This window comes from Aristolochia californica, unplaced genomic scaffold, assembly GCF_029961685.1.
Source record: "Aristolochia californica isolate CCGP_79_NKW_82.1479 unplaced genomic scaffold, dmAriCali1.0.hap1 SCAF_15, whole genome shotgun sequence".
In the NCBI taxonomy this organism is placed as follows: domain Eukaryota; kingdom Viridiplantae; phylum Streptophyta; class Magnoliopsida; order Piperales; family Aristolochiaceae; genus Aristolochia; species Aristolochia californica.
This window is the reverse complement of record NW_027181826.1, coordinates 22037625-22055470: the sequence shown is the minus strand read 5'-3', so window position 1 is coordinate 22055470 and position 17846 is coordinate 22037625. Positions and strand designations below refer to the sequence as shown.

Below are 17846 nucleotides of genomic sequence, written 5' to 3'. Positions count from 1 at the left end.
TTCCTTTGTATTGTCCTTAGCTCGCCAAATTTGTATTAGATGGGTTTCCTTGTCTCACTGTATTCATGCCTATACATAATTTAAATAGGTTTAACTTGACCTAGTTCACAAGGTGAATAATTGGGTTAATTTTATGAAATTAATGGCCTCTTGATAAGATGTAGGAAGAGGTATAGAAGAAAGAGAAGGTATGTGCAACAAGTAGAAGACAACTAATGAGAGGATAAAAAATTAGGAATAGGATGAGATATAGATAGTTGAGTGCAAGGTCGTGGTTCTTTCCTAATAGGAATAGGCTAGGTGTCATATGGAGGTCCAAACACAACAGGTGAAGATAGAGGAGAACTTACCTCAAAAGGATCTATAGATTCCACAGAAGTGTGGGCAACCAATGGAGTAGGGGGATGGAGATAATTGTTATCTGTGTTGGAACCGAGTGGATCTTCCAATGGCACCATAGGCTTGGAAAAACCTATAAAAGGTGAGAACATAAGTGGTGTAATACCCAATGGATAAAAGGGTTACCCCTCAAGAAAAGTCACATTAGCTGATACAAACAACCTTTTTATGGAGGGATTGTAACATAAATATCCTTTTTGGGTATGAGCATATCCAAAAAATAATTTAATAGCTCGAGAGTTCAGTTGTTTGTGTGAGAAGATGTGTCATAAACAAAATAAGAACATCCAAAAACATTCAAAGAAAGGGAAAACACTATCATTACATAACAACATGGAGTACTATGACTTGTTGGGGAGATCCGAGGAAGACAATTTTCTTCCATTTCTGATTCCAACCCTCTTAACCTCTCTCTTTCAACTATTCCTTTAACTTTTAGAAAAGATAAGGACCTCTCACAAGTAGGGCACTTATCAATTGGTATCTGAGCAATCCTTCTTTGGGATGTAATCAGTCTCAACCTTTTAAAAGAATAGAAGACCAATTCAGCCAAACTGTAGATCTGACACTTAAGTAGTTGATTGCCCTCACAAAAATATATTTTATGTGACAATATTGTACTTGAATGAAAGTTATTCGTGTCTAGTTTTGGAAACAACGAGTTTCAAGTCAATCAGATCTTTGTATAAAGATATATCTCTATTGTAGTTGACTAGGGTTTTGCTGTTGAACAAAGCAAATCAAACATCCAAAAAGGATTCAAGGTTAGAGCTTTACGTAGCAAAGTATATACCAAATTAAAAATCTTAGAGTCTACTTTATGAAGCAAAAATAATTTTAGTATTTTGAGATATATTTGGTGGGATATTACCATCAAAAGCCATAAAGGTTAGTATCACCAAATTTTTCTTTTTCTTTGACATTTCCTTGAGGCCTTTATCATCAATATGGTTAATACAAGAATTATGGAGTTGCAATTACAACAAAAGGTGGCTTATGCCCAAGAGTCCGTCCAAGAAAACTTGAGTGATAAAATCTGAAGTTTGAAAGGACAAATACAATAATTGACCATCATGTTTCAAGTTTATCTAGAAGATGGGATTGCTAGACCCTCTACCCCTCCTCGACAAGCTATGGACATGAAGTTTCAAACAAATCTAATGTCAATATGTTATCTTCTCCCCCACCACAAAGAGGCAAATTCACTACTCTTCTTTCAAATTTGAATAGTGGTTTCAACACTTCACAAACCATTAGTAAAAGCAATACTCAAAGAAATGTACAACTCACCCACCATGAGACATGAGGGATTTCTAAAGATTTATCACAGGGTACTAAGATCTTTCTTTTGGCTAGGCCTCAAAATTGATGTCAGGGCATATGTGGCCAATTATGATGCGTGCCAAAGAATCAAATACAATACTATAATGCTAATAGGCCTCATGCAACCCTTACCTATCCCAAACAAAGATTGGGAAGATGTATCGATGGATTTCATCAATGGACTTCCTCATTCAAAGGGTAAGACGGTGATTTTTGTCATCATGAACAAACTACTTAATCACTTCCTTGGTATTATCTCTCGTTGGAAGAAATGTGCATGTTGGGGTGTTGACCGATTGACACTCCTATAGATTCAAATGTGAAGAAATGTGTTGGAAGTGAGAATGATGTGGATGTGAAAAATTTTCAACGTGTGGTCAATAAGTTCATTTATGTTACTGTAACTAGGTATGGTATTTTCTTTATCACGAGTGTAGTAAAAGCCAATTTATGCATCAATCCCAACTCTCACTTTTGCAAGTCATAGAAAGGATCCTTCAGTTTCAAGGACTACTATGTAAATTCAATGAGCATATTAATATAGAAGGATATGTAGATGTAGATTAGGTTGGTTCACCAGATGATCAAAAATCAACTTCTAGTTTCTGTAGGAGGCACCTTATCACTTGTGAGAAGAAGCAACTGAGTGTTGTAGCAACATCAAGTGCTGATGAAGAATATCAAGCTATGATAAATGCAATGAGCGTGGTGTTATAGTTGAAGCCATTGCTAACTGAACTTGGTTTTTGTTACAATTGATATGCAACTACATTTTGACATTCTAAAAGCCATTTATAAGCATCCAATCTAATTTTCATGAAATAACAGAATATATTGAGGTCGACTATCACTTTGTTTGAGAGAACCTAGAGGTGGTCTCATTAGCATGCACCATATACTTTTCATGAATCAACTTGCAGACATACTCTCTAAAGAAGTTGCAACCGACAATCATCATAATGCATGTTTCAAGTTGGATTTTTTTTTTTTTTTTATGATATGCACTAGCATGAAGGGGGGGGGGGGGGGGGGGGGGGAGGGGGGTGGAGGGGGAGTGTTAAAGATTAAGAAGTATTGTACTTAAGTTAGAATTCTCTCCTCCTTCAGATATACATGTCACCCTAAGGGCGTATTGGTCTATGCTTGTAATTTTTTACTTTTGGCTATGAATAAAGAAGAGGAACAAAGCCTATCCTCACTCAGAGAGCCTCTCTTCCTTTAGGGTTGCTTTTACTCTTCTCAAGATCTTCCTTCTTCTTTCTTCTCTATCTCTCTACTTTGTCTCTTCCCTTCTTCTTCCTGCTTTACGTCTTCTTCTTCTCCAATTGGTTTTTTAAGAAACTTAGAGTGAAAAGGTCCTAGAATTTGACACATTGATTACCTGATAATTGGAGCATAGTCTCTCATTAGCAATTTCTGAAAAATGAGTTTTATCCTTTTAGTGTTAGAAGCTAGAGGGAACAAGAGGAAGGGAAAACACCTTGTAGATAAAAAATAAACACAAATAACGTCTTCTATCTTTTCTTGAAACAGGAGTATCCTTTTTCAAATGTAAATTTTTTTGGAGATAAATTTAAATGAGGGAGCATGGAAGATAGAATAGAAGAGAGGAGAAGAAACTTGAGGGAGAAAAGAGAGAACAAGGAGAGGCGCATTGGTATTGATTAAGAGAAGAATGAGAGAGACATATTGATCAGTTACATTATGCCATTTTATAATGGAATACAACTTGATTCTTACTAAAAATTTTTTTTTTTTCCAAAAGTCTCCAATTACACCCCAAGAATATTCACTAAATCTAATCACAAATAAGTTAATAAGGACAAGAAAACTAAGAGAATAAGAGAAAATCTTCCTCTTTTTATTCAACTTTTTCTTTAAGCTTGCTTCTCTTGTAAAACTTGTCTTGCATGAGATTCACCATAAACTCAATGAAGCTTGTGAAATATGTTTTTCATGAGACTCATCTTAAACTCATTGATATAGCTTCTTCAACAGGTGGAAAAAAGGAAAGAACAAGAACATAGCTTCTTTTCTTGTGTTGAAAAGGTTGAAAATCCGACATATTTTAATTATGAGAGGGACTGATGTGTTGAACCTCTAGTACTCAGCTTTCCCGAAAATAAGAGTTTAGTTGGCTCATGTAAGTCGAGAGTCGAGTTGGACCATGCTTGAGTTCTACCCGTTTCTATTAACAACCTTGGAGCAAGACTCGACCTTCAGCTAAAGCTAAGATAAAAAAAAAAAAAAAAAAAAAAAAACACACTAAATGAATCGAACATACATAGAGCCAAAGCCCAAACACTTCATAACTTTGGGTTGCTACCACCCCTACTTATCATCAATCCCCTTACATGGAATGAACCAACAAGTGATCAATAGGATGTAATCTTAGCTCAAAGGGGGATAATAAGGAGTGAATATGGTGTCCATTTAGAGGTTTGCCAAGGTATTAGTTTTATTTTTCTCATTCAAACAAGCTAAAAGAATAGCAATGAAAAGGATCAATAGATGATAGTGAAGAAAAAATAGAAAAAGGACGAGAGCTTTTAAGACCAGTCACATGGAGATGGGTCCGATGGCGCAGTTATGTCAAAACCAGCCCATAGTAGAGGCATCCAATCATTGCCCCGTTTTCTCTCTTGCAGGTATAATGTCTGAATCTCCTTGCCCTCCGAATTGAAAACTGACACAGCATTGGAATCTCCTTCCCCTCTCCTCTTTCTCTTTCTTATCTCAATGGTCTTTTCAATACTTCCAAAAACAGAAATTGATTTCATTTAAAGAAAGGGGAGGAAACATCAAAGTTGGGTGGTTTCATGATGCAATCTGTCTAAATTAACGAGTGACAAGAAATGATAGTTTAATGTTTAATTGAACTAATCATTTTGGATTTTTTTATGAACAAATGCAATTAGAGGATCAGAGTGGTGAAAAGCTCAACTTTATCTTTCACAGCGACTGCAACCTTGCATCTACCTACGATTTCATGAATTTTTTCCATCCAGATTTGCCCTGCCCATACTCTACCCAATTTATAATTAATTAAACATAATAAAAAATTCATTTAGAACTAAAATTTAAGTTTTTTACAAAATCATGAAAATGTTTTCTTGATTATTTTGTGATTTTCACTGTTATGAATGGCGGGAGCACGGAATCTCTCTCTGCTCCGTTTTCAAAAGTTAAAACCGAGAAGAAGAAGGATCAATTCCCTGGCATTGTTCTTTATTTTTGTCTCCTTTCCTTTTCGGATGTCGGAATACAGTAGCATTAATATATGTAAAACGATATTAAATTTGATTGTCTTCTTCAAACTGCAATTTCTGAGACGCCGTTAGACTTGCAGAAACTTGTCTGCTGCTTTTCTTACCCCTTGATTGCTGTTTACTTTGTGGTTTTACACCTTTCCTGCACCCAGTCGGACCTACCCTTCGTCTCGCTTTGCGTTTAAAAATCTGGTCCCGTAAAGCAGAAACACTTTTCTTACCATTTGTCGATCCCCTTGCTCCGTTTTCGAGCTAAAAAGTCTTTGTCTCATTTCTTTTCTTCTTTTTTTCAGATTGTTTCTTTGTGGGTTGATTCTCGAATTCTGTTTTGTTGCTTGGGTTTGGTTGTCATGGCGTCTGTTGGTCATCCAATTCTACTTCCGAGTGTTGGCTCTCGATTGTCTTCACTTTTTCTCTCTCCGGTTAGGCCTTCGCCTGTTTTTCGTTTTCAGAAAGTCAGCCCGATCGCGACACGGACCTCTAGCCTGGCCTTCTCTCCGCTGCCGGAAAGAGAAAATCGAACTGGTTTCTCTAACAAGGTTTTGAGACTTTACAGTTTTAGTTCTGTTTCGAGGAGGAACCGGAAGACAGAATTTCCAATCGTATCTGCTGCTGCCGCAGCTGATGCTGATGGTGGCGACATATCTGCAGCAAAAGGGTTAGAAATTACCCCTTTTTTTCTGTTTTGGCGTGGTTCTTTCGTTGTACGAGCCTTGTAGGCAGTTTGGGAGAAGATTTTTTTTTTCCAAATGTTTTACTAATTATTTTATTTGGTTGCAGGCTTTCCAAGCCTTCGAAGAGCTTTTCGGAGAAGTACTCAGCTCTTATTACTGGAGCATTTTTCTTTTTGTGGTAATATGCACTAGTGCAGCTCATATATTCGAAAATTAATGAAGTTTAGATTTATGAACTTATGCATGTTACACAGGCTTGTCTGAAAGATGTACCTTGGATGGTTCATTAGCACATATCACTTACTTATCTCTATGGTTCTTCGGCTATCTTTTCCTTCAACCTATACAGTTCTTCTACAATGTGATCTCTCTTTTCCTGCAGCTGGATGTGTACAGTTCTGTTTCTATATCTTTTGCAGGAAACTAGTTCCAGTTTGAAAACTGTTATTACAAAGTTGGATATGCCAAATTGCATTCTATTTTGCTGTTGTACTGCAATCAGTTTCCTGTGTTGGTGTTGGAACTTGACCTTTTATTCTTTTTGGTTTTTGGAATGGTATCAGGATTTCAAATTCATTGAACAGAGAAAGAGATAGCTTGTATCAGTTTCCCATGGCAAGCTAGTGTAGTGCCTGCATGATATAGCTGAAACATGAGAATCTTTTGTGGAAGTAGAACAACCCAGTCAGTGGATGGAAATGAATGGTTCATAAAAATTAATAACAGACCAAATTCAACTATAGCATTGGATTATTGATAATTGTCATGGTGTGACCTCAGGCATATCAACTGCAAGACTCCAGACTCATGATTCAGTGTGTACAAGTACTCCAATCACATCAAACATTCCTTTCCTATTAGGGAGACATTGTTTTTCTCGTTTAACTTCCTCTGCTTAAGTATGTATTATTCATTTTATTATAATACTAATCTCATCCACTTTGAAAAGAGAAAAATGTAAATGATGAAAAATATGAAGACTAAAATATTAAGAAAAATGTAGAAGAGGTAAAAAATATGAAGACTACAATATGAGTATTCTAATTTTTGTATGTTTGCATGTTTATTTTTGTGTTATTCTGGGTGTATATCTCAATTATATATGCACCCGTTCCCAGATGAGTAGGACGTGGAGTTTAGACTCAAAATGGAAATCATGCAATATGATGAAGCCGACCTTCCAATTTATAAACTTCTTTTAATATCTCTACTTAAACATTTGTCCCTATTTTTCATTTTTCGTATTCTCGTTATGGACATAACTAATGGTCTGCTTTTCTGCAGGTATTTCTTGAATGTTATTTTCAATATAATCAACAAGAAGGTTTATAATTATTTCCCATATCCATAGTAAGTCCTGTGATTGCTTGATTCCTTTCAGTAACTTCCTTAGTGGTGCTGTCTAGTTTGCTTCCTTTCAGTAACTATTTCCTATACATGTTTTTTATTTGAACAGTTTTGTTTCACTAGTACATCTACTTGTTGGAGTTGCCTACTGTCTAGTTAGTTGGGCTATTGGTCTACCAAAACGTGCTGTAAGTTGTCCCCTCAAAACTCTTTTGATTTGTGCCTTCTAAATAAGACTCAAAGAGTTATTTTGTCTTTAATTTGGTCTTATTGTGATTAGCCAATCAACAAGGATCTGTTGTTACTCCTCACTCCCGTGGCACTATGTCATGCACTTGGACATGTCATGTCAAATGTCTCATTTGCTGCCGTTGCAGTGTCTTTCACACACACAGTTAAAGGTATATGAGTCTCTGCTGGTGTCTTGTACCCAAGCTCTACTCTCTGAAACATTTGGCTACTACTATATCACATAAATATGTTCAATCTATCAGAAATCAATGAGACTCAGCAGGGAAGGAATATCTAGATCTATCTATATTATTTCGAATATTTGTTTAAACGTGTAACTTTTGTCAAGAAGGCCCTGATTTTATTCACTTTGAGGCCTGTTTATCACTTCTTATATTGTAAATATTCATGTTTATTAGGTGCAGAAGCTTCTCTTAATGAAAAGGTAAAATGAAGCCTTTCTGTTTACTAAGCTAAGTGTTTAAAGCACTGGTTTTTAATGAAATATTCTCAATATCTGTAGTATAAGCAATTCTAATCACTAGCTGTGCTAAACTTCGTATCCTGTAGTCTAATCGTTGTCCTGATCCCTGTATACAGCTCTGGAGCCTTTCTTCAATGCTGCTGCTTCTCAGTTTGTTTTGGGTCACCAAATTCCTTTATCTCTGTGGTTATCTTTAGCACCAGTTGTTATTGGTATGTTTTCTTTTTTCTTTTTTTCTTTTGAGAGTTTTTTATCTGCCATTGTAGTAGCTGTACTTCTCTTTTTTCCCCCAAATTATAGATTGTGAAATCCCCTCATATACATGGGGATGAGTGCCATGTACTCATGTTGCCATTTCTTACTATGGATTGTAGGTGTATCTATGGCTTCACTAACTGAACTTTCATTCAATTGGACTGGCTTCATCAGTGCCATGATCTCAAACATTGCTTTTACATACCGAAGCATTTATTCAAAGAAAGCCATGGTATAACTGGTGCAGCCATTCAAACTTGATTTACTCTTTATTAGTTCAGGTTAGTGTGCTTATTCTTCAATTTGTTTTTTTCATAAATGCTCTGACAGACTGACATGGATAGCACAAATGTCTATGCCTATATTTCAATAATTGCTCTTCTGGTCTGCATCCCACCTGCAGTAATAGTAAGTGTCCTTACCATCCCCAGTTATTGTTGATCCAACATTTTTCTTAGCTGAATTCGTTTCTTGGGAACATTGCCTGATGGTTATTTCAGATTGAGGGACCCAAGTTGATGCAGCATGGTTTTGCTGATGCAATTGCTAAAGTGGGTCTTCAAAAGTTTATTTCAGATCTGTTTTGGGTTGGAATGTTTTATCATCTCTACAATCAGGTGATGATTGGCAAAGCTTCAATTCTTATCCTATATGATGTTCATATCTCATCCTGTTTCTTTTAATTATTAGATCAGTAGCTGGGGATTATAAGTTGTGTTTTGTAGATTTATAAGTTGACCCGTCGATGCTGATTAAAATTATATTGTCACAGATTGCTACTAACACTCTAGAAAGAGTTGCACCCCTTACCCATGCAGTTGGAAATGTATTAAAGCGTGTGTTTGTCATTGGGTTCTCTATTGTCGTGTTCGGTAAGTATTTGTCTCCCTTTTTTGGTGTTTCTTTTCGGAAGAAACTTTGCCACATGTAGTTGTATAAATCACATTTTGTTTTAATTGAAATGTTTAAAATAATAGAGGTATCTTATATGACATGATTTTTATGTGGTTTGCATTTCTAATATGAGTTTATAAAATTGGAACAGGCAACAGGATCTCCACACAGACAGGTATTGGTACAGCTATTGCTATTGCTGGAGTTGCAATGTATTCCTTGATCAAGGCAAACATAGAGGAGCAAAAAAGGGTAAGACTATCTTAGAAGTGGGTTTATCATGTATGATTTATTTTCACTTTTAAAATTTACTAAAAACATATGAGTCAATTACATTAAGTTTTAATCTATCTCAATCATTCTCACTTTAGCAATAAAAAAAATGGAATAAAAACTGTCAAAATGAGTACCTAAGACCTGTTTTTTAAGATAAAACTCTTAACTCCTGTCCTTTTGTTTAGTTCTTTTTTTACACCATTTTCTTACTTTTTTTTACAATTTTTTTTCTCTTGCAGAAGGCTGCTGCAACTGCTGCCTCATAACTGACTCTAAATTCCATTTGAAGGTAATAACAAGATAAGAACCTGCAAATTTGTGTTCACTTCATCGTTGCTTTGTTTGGAATTCCAATCCCTGACCTGGTTCATCCAAGCAGTTCTCGATTGAAGTATAAAAGGGCTAAAAGAACAAGAGGAAATAGACAGATTAATTTCCCTGTAGTTGCATTGAGACCAAGCTTCCTGGGCATAATATTCAATTTTCTTTCTGTAACTGTTACAGTCAACTTTATTTTTTTCTTAATTATAAAAGCCGCACAAATCTGATGTAGGAGAATAAATCATGATGGCATGGATCTGTATTTCTCTTGATTATGGGCAATTAGCTAAAAACGTATACTTCTTTTCGTGATAGTAGGATCTGCTATCTCATCAACTTTTTCATCCCGACTCCAGTATATTCACTAAGGTATTCTATACAATCAAACTAAAATGTAGATCCTATGATTCCACGTTCCAGTTCTTGAAGCAAGTAAAATTTGCCATTAAAAGCACTTTTATTCATTGGAATTGCCCTTAATAATCAGGTAATGGTTGCATAAAATCAATCAATCAATTTCAGTTGCTCTATATGATCTCTGCACCTACAGAACCATCTCAAATTCTTTACTTTTCCCTTTACCATTGTTACTCTAAATTTGAGTTCCGTTGCTTCTCACCCCTGTTTCATATACATCTCAGTTATCTGATCTCTGCATATACGGTTCAAAATAGATCAACAAACATCCAGCGTTTTCACCACACCATCTTTTGCAGTCTCAATTAGACCCAACGTTACTGCACTTAACGATAATGGCCTCATGAATCTGCAAGAACTGGTCAATGATCACAATGAATTAAATGACATCCATGCTCAGTAAGCATTTCGGTAACATATATTTTTGCAAAATAGAATAATAACACTACCTCAAGCATTATTAGATAAAGAAAATAGTGGGCAACAATTCGATTTTGGACATCATTCGATATGAGTCCAATATTTTTTATCTGCATCCTACTAAGACACTCATGACTCATTTCCCGGGTAAGCATTTCAGAATCCTCGCTTCATTTTGATGAAAGAAGATACCAACTTGAAAGGTAAGGAAAATCTAAAGCTACAATAAGGTAAAAAGAAAAGGTAAAAAGAAAAGGAAAAAGAACTCTAAATTTCCCACCTAAACACATTCTAAAATTGAGTATAATTATGTAAAAATTTACAAGCATTGATGATGCTAGAGAAGACTCATATGGGAAGAGTTGCTTGCTTTGAGGGAACAATATGCAGCCCAGAGATTCGGTAACAAATAAAAATGGCCCCCATTAGTAAAACGACCAGATGGTACCCTGCAATTGAGATCAATCTGCTGTCAAATGGCCAACAGAGGCAGTTATTACAAGCAAACAAATTAAGCAATGATCCATCCTGAATTAATGAAAAAGTGTTCATTGCTGAATGCCCTAAATCCAGTAGTACACATTGTGAGTTCATTAATGCCCCCAAAGAATCTGCAAGGCCTAGCAAAGGTAAGCATGAATGCAAAAAGTTGAGAAATATTCAAGTTGTTAACGACAGGACAACTGATATAATACCCATGTAGCACAAGTCATTCAAGCACTTCAGGCTGCCAGTGTAGGAAAAACTGCTAGAAAGATCATTTTCTCTAGAAAATTGGACAAAAAAATAAACTCTGAAGAGAAAGTGAAAAACACATTCATTTCACTAAGTTTCTCTCTTTTAAGCCTATCAGAGAATGGGATAGCTCACCAAAAGGTTGTGATTTCACTTCTTGGGATGATATTGCTCCCAATCTCCACCTTAGTTCAGGATAAAAGAGCAAGTGAAAACACACTTTTCGTATGCTTAAAACTAATATAAAATTGCACATTCTATAGAAAAAGGATCTCCAAAAAGAACTTTCACTCTCTTTCACTAGGTTATGCACTTTCTTAACCTTAATCAATCTTCATATTTGCAATAAAAATCAAATCAAACTCAATTATCCAAGTAAATCGGTGGATGATATACAAACAAAAAAGCAGTATCATGTAACATAGCATGGGAGAAAGAAAGAGAAAGTGACCCAGCAACTGTGTTTCAGAGATTCCATCTCGTGAGAAATCGAATGACATCCAAAAGTCATCCTATTATTTTATTTTAATTTCAGATAATTTGTTAGAACCACTGCTATACCAGGCTGGACTGGCTGATTGAATTCGGTTCAACCAGACCCAATCCTTCCATCGGGTAAGAACACTACATGACCCAAAAATGGGCCAAAACTCGGTTGATTAGGTTTGTCAATTCAAATGGTGAAGCAGTGGCTGACATGATTGATTTAGGCACTTCCAAAGGTGCACAGGGGAATTCTCTTCCCCATGACAAAGTAACAGTGGAGGGAACGACCCCTACACTGATGGTGCAATAAAAAGGGGAGGACCAGGGCAGGGGCCTCTCCCCCACCTACAGAAAGAAGGGAGATGGCTAGGGTTTTGTTTCCCTCCCTAATGCAAATTTCCAATTGTGTTTTTTTCATTGTTTTTAGAATAATTATACTATTTGATAACATCAAAGCCAATTCAATCGGTGGCCTTACCGGGTAGGTGACCAAATCGGGTTCAACAACTAGGGCTAGAACATCCTTCACTTCCAAATAAGAGAGAGATGACTACAGGATAATTTCATTTTTAAATTCCAACCTTGTCTTTAGGCTAAACTTGGGTCAATATGTTTCATATCTTCTCTAACCTGGATGTTATGCAGACAATCTGCACTTCAATTAATGAAGCACTCATGCACATTAGACCGTCTTGCAGGCTGTTGTCACAGCAGATCTGTCTTCTTCTTTATTTTATACATGCAGATCAATACAGCTGGAGTCCATAATTGATTTGATTTGTGACCAATAAGATTAAGAATACCTCTAAGGATAAGCAGTGCTGTACTGAAGCTGGAAAAGCATTTCTCTGCGTTTTTCACCTCCCATTCGCAGGTTGAACTGGCCAGCTAAGGACTGCAACCGTTTATCACTGTCACCATCACTTTCTCGGGCACATCGCCTCCTAACCTTCTTTAGGGTTTCTTTAGAGGGAGTCAATCCAGCTTGTACCTGTCCAAAAAACACAAGGGCCAAAATTGAATAACATAGTCCTCATAGAAATGGTGGTCAAAAGAGCTCCTATACCATGTTATCAATCACTGATAGAGCAGCCTTTGCATCCTTGTCGGCAAGGTGTGCTTCAACAAGTAGTGAATATGACATTGCATTTGGTTTTACACCCAAGCTCATCATATGCTCGAAAACCCTTGAAGCTTCAAAAGTCTGTCAAGGCAATTCAACCATATAAGTAGAAAAGCACAAAAGGAAAATCTTATAATTTGCTTCAAGAATTAGCCACATTCACCTTTTTGAGCTTCCCAAATGCCTTCATAAGGGCATTGTATGAATGAAGATTAGGGGTCAGCCCAAAAGAGTTGCTTATAGCCTCAAAAGTTTGGTAGGCACGGTCAAGATCCCATATGTTTGTGCAACCTAATATTACACAATTAAGAGCAGCAACAGATTTATAAGGCGGATCTGCGCGACTCAAATTCTCCAACTGGTAATAAACCTGAGTAAGGTTTTCAGAAAAATGCTAATAATTAATGGGAAGAAAGAAATCGTTCAGCAAGCCTCAAGAAAATACATGCAAGCACAATCATCCTTATATAGAAAATAACATAGTACTACATAAAGGCCCTATATCATGAACCTAGAGGAAACTGATAATGAGAGTTCTTCTTGCTCTGATATTGGTACAAGATTTTTCTATTCATTTTTTTTTTTTTTTTTGCTGTGATTATATTTTTCATTTTTGTTCTTGTTGTGATTATATGGGTGAGGGACTGGAGATCAAGGGATATAGGAGGAATAAATATGCATCTCAGTATTTCAGCTTTGAAGAGACCAATTAACTGATATGTTTTCATGTCAAACCTTATTGAGAGAGAAACACACTCTCTCTATAAATCTGTGCATACTGTTCAATGATTCTGATATTAACCAAACTTGTACACTGATTTTCTCTTTGAGTAAATTAATACAGAGTGACGGTCCACTGACAAGGATCAAAGTTGTTTCAAAAGAAAATTGAAGTGTTACTCAAAAAAAAAATAACAATAATAATAACAAAGTGAGTTACTCACTGCTAGGCTACAAATGTCAACTGTGATAAAATTTAAAAAATTCAAGCTTGTAAAATCCATCTAAAACTGTACATTGTTAGACACTTGTTTCCACTTTAAGAGGGTTGCAAACTCTTTATCTAACACTCTATAATCCTACATCAGCCCCCAATCTCCATTTAACCAACAATATTCAGTGCCTTTGCTAGGTTGGCTTTCTTCAATTTTTCATTCTGTAAAGTTGCTAGGTACCCAGCATTTAACATGGTAGTTGGAGGTGAAAGAGCCTTTGATTTGATGCCCGCATGAGAAAATCACTAGTGGTCTTGAGTTCAAGTGTCGCTAAAGTTTGCTATACAGTACGTGTTTTTAAGTAATCAACATTCAACCAAAAAGATGTGCTTTGTTGCTCTTAAATTCTTATAATACTTGTTATTTATATATTATTTATCACTATTTTTCCCCTGTTAAAATGTTTGAGCATGTTAAATTTAATTCTCAATTTATGCAGCTATAAAATCTCAATTTAAATATTACCCATATAATGCATTTTAGCAACTTCGATAAGTGCACTCATTATTTCATTGACATTTCAAAATTATAACATAACTTATTTTATCCCTTTTTGAAGATTATTCACCTATCTTGTAGACTTGAAGACCAGGAACTTAGAGATGGTACAGAAGAATGAATGAGCAACCATGAAGCAGATCACAACATGGCCTGGAAAATGCCATGAAAGATTATTTTTTTTTCTCATATTTTAAGAAACAATTAAAAATATTTAATGTTTAACCTACCTAAGTTATATTAACATCATGTTTCAAAAACAAATATTAACGTCATTTCATTTACATTTACACTTTTTTGAATGGTGATAAACAAAAACTTTTGTAACCTGAGCCTCTGGCTCAGTAGTTACGAGAGGGGGTTTTACGTGTGAGGTCTTGAGTTCAACAGGGTTAAAGAGAGTGTGTATAATCAACATTCAAAAAAAAAAAAAAAAAAGTTTTGTATTAATATCCTCTTTTGTTCCTAAAGAGTTTTCATCAATAAGCTTCAGTTACCAAGGAATCAGAAATAGCACATCTCAAGAAACAAGATAACTGGGAAAGGCTAAGAAATAGGAAAATTATAAAACAGCCAATAGAACAAAGCGTGCTTCAAAGAGTTCAGGATGCAAGCACAGAAAGTAAGTCTGGGTGAATATCTCCTACTAGATAGTGGAAACTATGTTATCATGACCATGATTTTCTGACTTGCCAGGTCGACCCATGACTTGGCTGGACTGACTCAAATTCAGGAGGGGGCGGGTTGGTTCGGTGGTCGAGCTTGACCCTTCTATTCATCCGGCTAATGGACTCACAGGTCCTGAGCTAGGCGAACTGACCCAGGATTTCAGGTGCCCAAGTCAGTTCCCCAAGTCCAGGTTGGAAAACCTTGATCTCGACAAAACAACCAATCACAGTGATCAGGGAAAAGAATGCATCCCAAAATCTAATACAAAACATCCACATGCAATAAGCATCTAATTTCAAAAATTATATTCAAACTGGTCAGAAATTTGAAAGCTAACTAAGCAGGTCAAGTACCAGGTCTACTCAGCCCATTACACAATGCAGGCAATACTCACGAACTAGTCTAATACCAACAGACTAACTATCTGACATCTGCCTAGGGGGACAAATGCATATAAAAAACAATAGCTAAAAAGGCATACCGAATCCAATGTTGTGAAGCCGTCCTTGGTGCAAGCAACAACTAAAGGGTACAGAGAAGTGAAGGGAGAAAACAACTGCTCATCCTTTTCAGCCATATTCCCATATGCAGTATCAAAGTCATGCAGAGTACTGAAAGCCTTTTGCAAGTTCCCCAATGATGCATAGGAGCATATCTTTCCCAAATATGATTCAGGGTTTGGCACCCTCTTTTGACGCAATGAACGCTGAAGAATTGCCCACGAAGCATCAACAAGTTTGTTGTCGTAGGTCCTAGCAGCAGTCCCAAATGCTGACACAACCAAACCCTCATCTACCGAGAGAAGAACAGGTGGTCTAGCATTCTCACCACGAGCTATCCACCTAGCAAGAAACTCCAAGGCATAGAAAGCTAATTTGCTATGATCAGCTAGGAGTGCCACATCAGCAATGTAGTTGCACAAATTCCAGCTTGGGCACAAGGCTTTGTTTTGATCCATTGCCTGCAGGGGGAGAGAACGGTGCAAAAGGCTTAGACTATGGTCACTTTTAAGAACATAACTTGGCATGAGCCAACTACTTTGAAGATTTATTACCTTGCATCTCTCTATGATTGAGGCCAAGGTATCCAACCTCCCGGCATTTACACAAGTTCGAACACAGTCTAAGAAGACCCTCATGGAGACCATATAACCTGATTTCAGGGTGAGATCTAAGTATTTCAGGGCAGAATCTATGTCATTTGTTTTAAAAAGCAAGCCGATAACCAAGTCATACGATTCATCATCTGGCAAGGAATCCTTTCCTGTCTGCAGCATCCTGATGTCAATCAATGAAAGATTCACCACAAAGGGAAAATGGCATATCCTTGCATAAAGTATCTTGATAAATTAGAAGGAGAGGAACTGACTTCTGAACTCAAAAGGTTTATAACAGATTCAAGTTTTCAAATTAAAATTAAGGAAACTGATCCAAAGACAACAAAAAATTAAACTAACAACTATCCGAGAATGAAAAGAAAACCCATCAGTTACTTTAGGAGTCATCAGAAAGATGCCAGTCATTATTTACTTTTGTATTTTACATGAAATACGGTTATTCAAGTATGAAATGACTAACAAAAACAAGAAAAAGGAATACTTTAGGAATCTTCAGAACGATGCCAGCCATTATTTACTTCTGCCTTTTACACGAAATACGGTGATTCAAGTATAAAATGACTAAAAAAAACAAGAAAAAGGAACTCCTGACAGTGGCGTTGCGTGAAGAGACCAAATTTAAGTCCATTCTATTTTAGTTTAGCAAATCAATGTCACAGTTGGGAGAGGAAATAATCCGGGTATACCTTGTACAATGAACACTAACGCAATATCATCTTCTTACCTGTCTAGTAATTTCTGAGCAGCTCCACTCTCGTCAGCTAGATACATGGCCTTCAGAACCAAATTATATGACGCGGTATTTGGAGAAATCTCGTAGTCCTCCATCTGGGCAACCAAATCCAGCAACTCGCCCGCTGTGGCGCCCATCATCAAAGTCGCCCTCAGGTAATGATTGTACAAATTAACGTCCGGCTTGTTAGGCTTTCCGTTCTTGTCCAAGGATTTGATCCAGAACTCGAACAACTGCTTCAAGTCAGCCCATCTCTGCGATGTCATCCAATCAGCAAAGACATTCATGAGGCTTGCGACGTCAAGGGTCTGGGACAGAGCCTGTATTCTAGGAGAAGGTGCAGCTGGCTGCGGGATACCCAAGGGCACGAGCGACTGAGAGAGCAAGGAGGTGAGATCAGGGTTAGTGGCATAAGGATTCCTCCAGTTTTCTTGATAGAGAGGGCTTCCTGAAGAAGGGTTGGGAGGGAGGGGAGTTGGGGGCGGGTCTTGGATTTGAGGCTCTTGTGAGAGGAAAGGAAATGTGGAGACATGGCGGAGCGAGTTGAGGCTTGTCTGAGCGAGAGTCTTGAAAAAGGGATGCTGCGTCTTGAAGAAAATCAACAACATTCTCGTCGACATTGATGCGACACTCGAGCTACTGGTCTCACTTAGCTAGTCCAGGGCTTCGCTACTGGTTTCATTTCGTGGCAAAGCTTTTGCAGGGAGACGAGAAACGAAAGGCAAAATGGAATGGGGATGAATCGGTCCCGCTATTATGTATCGCATATCAAACGATACGTATCGGATTTTCATGTTCTGATACACATCGTTCAAACTTCACTTCCGGTTTTAAAAAATCTAAGACATAATCTTGTTCTATTCTTGTTAAATACTAACACCTGCTTTCCTAGATGCACGAAATTGCAATGCTTTGTAACAACATCTATCGGCTTCATGTATAGAACCAATACTAAGTTCGTTTCTATTAAAAACTCTGTTACATTATTTTTTGAAAATTCATAGATTATTTATAAAATAATTTTATACTATGATTTATTTGACCAAATGTGATAAAACGACTATATGTTAATTTTGGAACAAAATGCCCCTAGGTTCGGTTTGACATTATTCTAATTTGACTCTGACATCAAGTGGGGTAACAAAATGTGATTTAACTGAATTTTAAAATAGTTTGGTTA

The 17846-nt window shown here is 36.7% G+C and overlaps 2 protein-coding genes across 4 annotated transcripts; one reads left to right on the top strand and one right to left on the bottom strand.

The window, feature by feature from the left end:
- Nucleotides 1-5014: 5014 nt before the first annotated feature.
- LOC137951550 (triose phosphate/phosphate translocator, chloroplastic-like) lies at nucleotides 5015-9714 on the top strand. The gene is made up of 12 exons (XM_068798283.1): nucleotides 5015-5649; nucleotides 5772-5843; nucleotides 6950-7015; nucleotides 7122-7200; nucleotides 7293-7413; nucleotides 7844-7939; nucleotides 8102-8214; nucleotides 8313-8390; nucleotides 8483-8599; nucleotides 8755-8854; nucleotides 9028-9128; nucleotides 9392-9714. Exons 1-12 carry the CDS (start codon nucleotides 5342-5344, stop codon nucleotides 9416-9418), a joined length of 1278 nt encoding a protein of 425 aa, XP_068654384.1. The 5' UTR covers nucleotides 5015-5341; the 3' UTR covers nucleotides 9419-9714.
- A 242-nt stretch (nucleotides 9715-9956) lies between these two features.
- Nucleotides 9957-17376, bottom strand: LOC137952249 (pentatricopeptide repeat-containing protein At1g26460, mitochondrial-like). Of its 3 annotated transcripts, none has more exons than XM_068799358.1 (7): nucleotides 16658-17376; nucleotides 15871-16093; nucleotides 15298-15777; nucleotides 12818-13024; nucleotides 12598-12735; nucleotides 12335-12522; nucleotides 9957-10248 (listed from the first exon to the last, which is right to left on the bottom strand). In XM_068799358.1, exons 1-6 carry the CDS (start codon nucleotides 17284-17286, stop codon nucleotides 12337-12339), a joined length of 1863 nt encoding a protein of 620 aa, XP_068655459.1. In that variant the 5' UTR covers nucleotides 17287-17376; the 3' UTR covers nucleotides 9957-10248; nucleotides 12335-12336. The 3 variants fall into 3 exon arrangements, with proteins under 3 accessions (XP_068655459.1, XP_068655457.1, XP_068655458.1); XM_068799356.1 differs by lacking the exon at nucleotides 9957-10248 and adding an exon at nucleotides 10555-10759; XM_068799357.1 differs by lacking the exon at nucleotides 9957-10248 and adding an exon at nucleotides 10766-10921.
- Nucleotides 17377-17846: the final 470 nt, after the last annotated feature.